At 40.7% G+C, this 7,016-nt stretch overlaps 1 protein-coding gene across 1 annotated transcript; it reads left to right on the forward strand.

Moving 5' to 3' along the window:
• The first annotated feature begins 821 nt into the window (after positions 1-821).
• LOC115223092 lies at positions 822-1,286 on the forward strand. Its single transcript, XM_029793506.1, has one exon. It carries the CDS (start codon positions 822-824, stop codon positions 1,284-1,286), a length of 465 nt encoding a protein of 154 aa, XP_029649366.1.
• Positions 1,287-7,016: the final 5,730 nt, after the last annotated feature.

Below are 7,016 nucleotides of genomic sequence, written 5' to 3' on the forward strand. Positions count from 1 at the left end.
TCTCTCTCTCTGATTCATTCTTCACAATACCACCTCTTCACTGGTCCTAATAATGGCCTTGCTTCACATGGATATTAACCAACTGACTACACCTGCCTGGCTTGCAACATACAAGCAGACATGCACACAAATATATTCAAATTTTTTGCATTCCATTTATATGAAACGCCATGATGGACCGTTAGCTCCTACACGCATTTTTTTTTCCTCTCCTTGTTTCTTTTCTGTGTATCTTTCTGTCGAAGAGCGTAGGCTCAAAACATAAAAGACTTTTTCTATTTCTATTCCTGAGCGCCATACTAATACATTTGTTTGTTTGTACTCCACCTGCCTTCGTCTTTTGTTTATTTTCATAAACCTTCCCGTTATATGAAATAAGAGCCTGAAATTATATACATATACATACATACATATATATATATATATATATATATAGGGAGAGTTTACGAAAAAAAACAAAAGACGAAGACAGGTGGTGTACAAAACAAACAGATGTATTAGTATAACGCTCAGGAATAGAAAAAGTCTTTTACGTTTCGAGCCTACGCTCTTCTACAGAAAGGGACACAGAAAACAAGGAGAGAAAAAAAATGTGTGTAGTGGCTAACGATATATGAATGTATGTATACAAAGGGTTGCTGAAAAGTTACCGGCTTTAAGGGTATCATGCAAGGGTACAGCCATTACCTATACTGGGGAGGTAGAACAACTGTTTAGAAGAGGGGATGCAACAAATGATGATGGCATACAAGAGATCTTTCTCTTTTGTAGATTTAATGCATGATAGCAGCTCCTGCAGTGGATCTTGGTAAGATTGAAGCATGGGCAGTCATGAAGTTCTTGTTTTGCAAGGCAAAGGAGCAGCGGAAATCCATGGAGAGATGAAGGAAGTCTTGAAGGATGGCTGCTCATCTTTCTCCATGGTGAAAATCTTGTTGTCAAGGTTTCAGACTGGTCACTTTGAGGTCATAGTCGAACGGCCAACTTCTGCGACCACAGAGAACAAAGCTGATGCTGTGCATGTCAAGATCCTGAAGGACCACAGGAGTTCACCTAAAGTCATAGATGAGACTCCAGGGATTTCCTGCAAAAGAATTGGCCACATCATCCCCAACATTCTGGACAAGAGAAAGCTTTCTGCAAAATGGGTGCTGGACTGTCTGAACACGGGTCAGAAACGCATCAGAGTGACGACATCAAAGGTGACTTTGGACTGGTTTGCAGCAGGAGAGGCTGATTTTATGGCTCGTTTAGTGACCATGGGTGAAACTTGGCTTCATAAGTAGTAATTAATGGTGCCACAGCAATTCACTGTGTCCCAAAAAGTTTCAAACCTAGAAGTCAGCTGGAAAGATTCTGGCCTGAGTATTCTGGGACAAAGATGGAGTACTCCTCATAAAATACCTGCCAAAGGGTCACACCATCAACACAGAATACTACATGTTGGACACGTCTCTACATGTTGGACAAACTGCATGAAGCTTTGAAGCAGAAATGCCATGGAAAGTTGAACCGTGTCCTGTTTTTGCAGGACAATGCAGCAGCACATCAAACTATGAAAAATATGCAACTTTGGCTTCGAACTGGTAGACTACCCACCTTACTCTCTTGACTTGGCCCCTTCCGACTATCACCTCTTTCCACAACTGAAGAAAACTCTCAAAGGAACGAAATTTCACTCCAATTCAGAAGTGACCACTGCTATAGAGATCTGGTTGGAGGCCCAACTTTCCAAGTTCTTTTCACAGGGCTTAGAAAAACTGAAGATCTGCTGCAATATGTGTGCGAATCTGAGAGAGGAATATGTTGAGTAAAATCATAATTAACTAATACCCCTGTATTTTCTTTTACCCAAAGCCAGGAACTTTTCAAGCACTCCCTTATGTGTATGTATATGTATGTATATTACGGGGTAGGTATGAAAAAATACAGAATATAATTGAGACTCAATAACCATAAATAGTATAATAAACATTCTAGAGTCTATACCTATTTCTTTACTACCCACAAGGGGCTAAACACAGAGGAGACAAACAAGGACAGACAAACGGATTAAGTCGATTACATCGACCCCAGTGCGTAACTGGTACTTATTTAATCGACCCCGAAAGGATGAAAGGCAAAGTCGACCTCGGCGGAATTTGAACTCAGAACGTAACAGCAGACGAAATACGGCTACGCATTTCACCCAGCGTGTTAACGTTTCTGCCAGCTCACCAGCTAGAGTCTATACCATCAATAATTAGTTTTTGATGCATCCTCTTTTTGCTTTTATAACCACTTTTGTGCATTTTTGCATACTTGAGAATAAGTTGGTGCAAGTGACTGGGTCATTGTGTGACACTAATGTTTTTTCCTATTTTTCTAGTGATAACTTATCAGTGGTTAATATTTGTTGAAAATGTCTCTGAAGAAATGCATTCCTGGAGCTCGAAGGGCTCAAACCATTGCATTATCCAGTGAAGGATTCTTCCAAGTTGAAATTGCAAGAGAATTGAAATGCTCGAGAAGAGGTGTCCATCAAAAGGTACAATGAGACCAATTCTTTCAAAAACTATAAAGGATGAGGTCATGAAAAGTGTACAACCACAAGGGAAGACATGTTGCTGAAGAAGACATCTCTGGCAGATAGGAGAAAGACCTCTTTCGATGTAGCTGCTGAGTTTTATGTGGCAAAAAACAAGGAGATATCAACTCGCACAGTGAGAAGGTTACTAGAAGCTGGGCTCAAAGGATGTAAGGCCAAAAAGACATTGTTGCTGTCTGAGGTGAACATGAAGAAGCAATTGTCTTGGGCAAAAGAGCATGAAAATTGAACTGATGATGATTGGGCTAAAGTCGTTTGGTCTGATGAAAGTAACTTTGATGTACGTTCTCCACATTCATTTCCACCACTTTACTAAGCACAACTAAAATTCTTACACTCACTTTACTCTCTCTCTTTTACATGTTTCAGTCATTTGACTGCGGCCATGCTGGAGCACCGCCTTTAGTCGAGCAAATCGACCCCGGGACTTATTCTTTGGAAGCCCAGTACTTATTCTATTGGTCTCTTTTGCCGAACCGCTAAGTGACGGGGACTTAAACACACCAGCATCGGTTATCAAGCGATGTTGGGGGGACAAACACAGACACACACACATACATATATGCGATGAGCTTCTTTCAGTTTCTGTCTACCAAATCCACTCACGAGGCATTGGTCAGCCCGGGGCTATAGCAGAAGACACTTGCCCAAGATGCCACGCAGTGGGACTGAACCCGGAACCATGTGGTTGGTTAGCAAGCTACTTACCACACAGCCACTCCTGCGCCTACACTTGTACAAATTTTTTATTGGATACCAAAAATGGCCAATAAATTTTTAATTTTTCTTCTCAGATCTTTGGAACCCCTGGAGCTGTTTATGTTTGCTGTAGAATTGGGGAAGCTTATTATCCTGGATGTGTTGTCCCAACAGTCAAATTTGGAGGAGAAAGCATAATAGTTTGGGGCTGCATCTTGTCTTCAGGCCCAGGAATGTTGTTCACTTTTGAGAACGAAATGAATTCCAACATTTACACCAGCATGTTAGATCAAGTTTATCAAACTTCCTTAGCTAAAATTTTCCATGATAACATCGTAGACGGTGTAATCTTTAAACAAGACAATGCTCCAGGTCACACATCCAGAGTCTCAATGAGTTGGTTTGAGGAGAAAGGGATGAGGATGATGAAATGGGCCCCTTCAGTCTCCAAAACTCAATCCCACTGGACATTAGTGGTCACACTCAGGTACAAGAGTAAGGGAGCACAAATGTTCTTCAAAAACCAAATTAGAAGCCAAAATTCATGAAGGGTGGTAGATATTGACCTAGCCACTTGGGCCAACTAAGTCTCAAGTATGCAAAAAATGCATAAAAGTGGTTATAAAAGCAAAAAAAGGATGCATCAAAAACTAATTATTGATGGGATAGACTCTAGAATGTTTATTATACTGTTTTCAGTTATTAAGTAAAGGAGTATCAATTACATTCTCTATTTTTTCATACCTACCCCATAATTTTGGCCAAGGGTGTGTGTGTGCATGTGTGTGTATAATATATATATGTATACACACACTTATCCCTTTAACATTTAAACTGGCAATAACTGGCCAAAATATTCTGACCAAAAATGACCAGATTATGCCTCTCATACCTTCCCGATAATGTCATTCTAAAAGTCACATCATCGAAATCTCAAATCTACAAGATAATACAGGATTAATTCAAAACAATGTAAATAAATAAGCATTACACTTGAGAGTGTTAATCTGAATACTAAAGGGTTAAAATATCAAGCTAGCTACCCACAATCAGTAACACCACCATTTCCATGTCAGATTCAAAACAGTGGGGCTGCCAATGATGTTAGCACAATGAAATGTGAGTGAAGAGAGATTGGCCAGAAATGTAAATAGATGTGTGTTGTGTACAAGCAGTAAGATGGAGGGGAACCGTAACCAGACTGCTTCTGGGTTGGTAGTGATATAGCAAATAGATCGTTACCAAAGTCGCCTTACTGGCACCTGTGCTGGTGGCATGTGTAAAAGGATTCAAGCGAGGTCGTTGCCAGCACCGCCTGACTGCCCCCCCCCCCCATGCTGGTGGCACGTAAAAAGCACCCACTACACTCTCGGAGTGGTTGGCATTAGGAAAGGCATCCAGCTGTAGAAACTCTGCCAAATCAAGACTGGAGCCTGGTGCAACCATCTGGTTCGCCAGCCCTTAGTCAAAATCGTACAACCCATGCTAGCATGGAAAGCGGACGATGATGATGATGAAAAGATACATTATTGGCAAAGAAATTCAATTAAGTAATTAGATTGTAGGAGAGAATAATTAAGTGTAAGCTAGTCTTAGAAAACAACTGCAGCACTGAAGTCTGCAGAGACGACACAGAGTTGACAGATGGCACAAGAAATGGTTTTATGGGGCTCTTTTATCATGGTTGGTGACTTTAATGACTATGTTGCACACCACCATGATGGCAGGGGCTATGTGGACCCTGGTTGAGAACCACTGATCTTAGATAGAAAGTGGTATGTTGGTGGGACTAACTGTAGTAGACAGAACAAATAAAAGCTAAGAGGCAAAACCTGGAAGCAAAGCATCCAAGAACAACACCAAGTGGCTAGAAAAGAAGATGGGAAGCAGGTGTATTTGGTGAGGTGTGAGATGAAAAGTTTGGGACATGGTCTGTTTCGAGGGGGATCACAGGTATGATAGATTTTAGATTCCCAGTGTATTGGCGACAGTTGTGACATCAGTGCAAAGAAGTAAGAAATGGTGCCCTCACTGACACTGAAAGGAAAGAGGCACAAAAGTGTTACTACATGATTGTTGAAGGAAGAGAATGAGAGGTGAGAGGATTTTGCAAAATTTTAATAAACACTATGTATGTTTACTATTGTCTTGACATCATTATATAACATCTATTTTCCATGTTGCACGGGTTCAACAGGTTATAACTTAAGGGTATACCTTGACACATCCTCACCACATCTTATCTCTGTAACCATGTATCTCTCTTACAACAAAAAACTTGTTTCTGTCCCTCTATCTGACTTTAGCCTCTCATCACCTGGCACAATGCCACCTCTCTCAGTGCTACTTTTCTCTCTCAGTTGAGGGGTCTTTTGTCTTGTAAGTTACTTGGTGACCTCACCAGTGCTGGTGCCACATGAAAAGCACTCTGTAAAATGACTGGCATTAGGAAGGGCATCAAAACTTAGGAATCATGCCAAAATCGACAATAGAGCCTGGCACAGTCCTCAGGCTTGCCAGCCTCTGCCAAACCATCCAACCCATGCAGCATGGAAAACAGATGTTAAATAAGGAGGATGATTATGTTTGGCAGGAACTGGAAAGCTTGAGGACTGCACCAAGCTCTCTATTGTCAACTTTGGCATGACTCCTATGTCTGGATGCTCTTCCTAATGCCAGCCACTTTACAGTGTACTGGGTGGTCTTTATGTGGCACCAGCACCGTTGAGGTTACCAAGTAACTTACAAGACAAAGACCCTCTCAACTGACAGAGAAAAGTAGCATAGAGGAAGGTGGTTTTGTGCCAGGTGATGAGAGACTAAAGTCAGATGGAGGGACAGAAACAGGCGTTTTGTTGTTAGAGACATACATGGTTACAGAGATAAGATGTGAGGATGTGTCAAGGTATACCCTCAAGTTACAGAAAGGTGAATATAAAAGAAGTGGTTTTGTTAATGAAGTTTGCAGGAGTGTGAAAGGAGAATGGCAGATGGATAGAGGTGGGAGTAAGGGAAATGCAGTGAGTTATGTACACTTTTTATGTGTAAACTAAGGATCCATCCATCTTCCCTGCTAACTATTCCTGGGAGGGTCATGGAAAATAATGTCCTCAGGCACATCCTTCATAGGGTCTGATCAGAAGCAACAGTTATTACACTTTCCAGCTGAATTCCCAAGCATGACCAACTGAGACTCTGGATATTATCCAATCATCTTGTTCCTGGTCTGCTCCTAGGCCTCCTGCTGGTTGGCCAGACTTGAAGAATTTGGCTTGTGATATCCTAATCACATGTCCACAGTAGCAGAGTTGTGATCTCTAAATGCAGAGAAGTTACAACTCAACCTAGAGAGATACCCTGATCTCTGAGCCACATAATCTGTCGAGTATCAATACATTATGTTTTTGGGTATATGTCAAACTATTATTAATTGGTATCTACGAGTGTGTGTGTGGAGAAGTATATATACATACATATATATATATATATATATATATATATATATATATACATGCATATATACATACATAAGTATGAAATATAAACCCAAGAACATCGTTATAATTACACACACACACACACATACACACTGTATTAGTTCGTGTATGTCTACCACTCTTAATTTAGTGTTAAATCTTGCTACGAATTTTTTTTTTACCTTCGTAGTTTTAGTTTTGCCCCGTGTATCAGTCATATTGATACTCCATTTTGGTAAACTCTGGTGACGGAG

The sequence above is a fragment of the Octopus sinensis genome, linkage group LG22 (genome assembly GCF_006345805.1).
Source record: "Octopus sinensis linkage group LG22, ASM634580v1, whole genome shotgun sequence".
Lineage (NCBI taxonomy): Eukaryota > Metazoa > Mollusca > Cephalopoda > Octopoda > Octopodidae > Octopus > Octopus sinensis.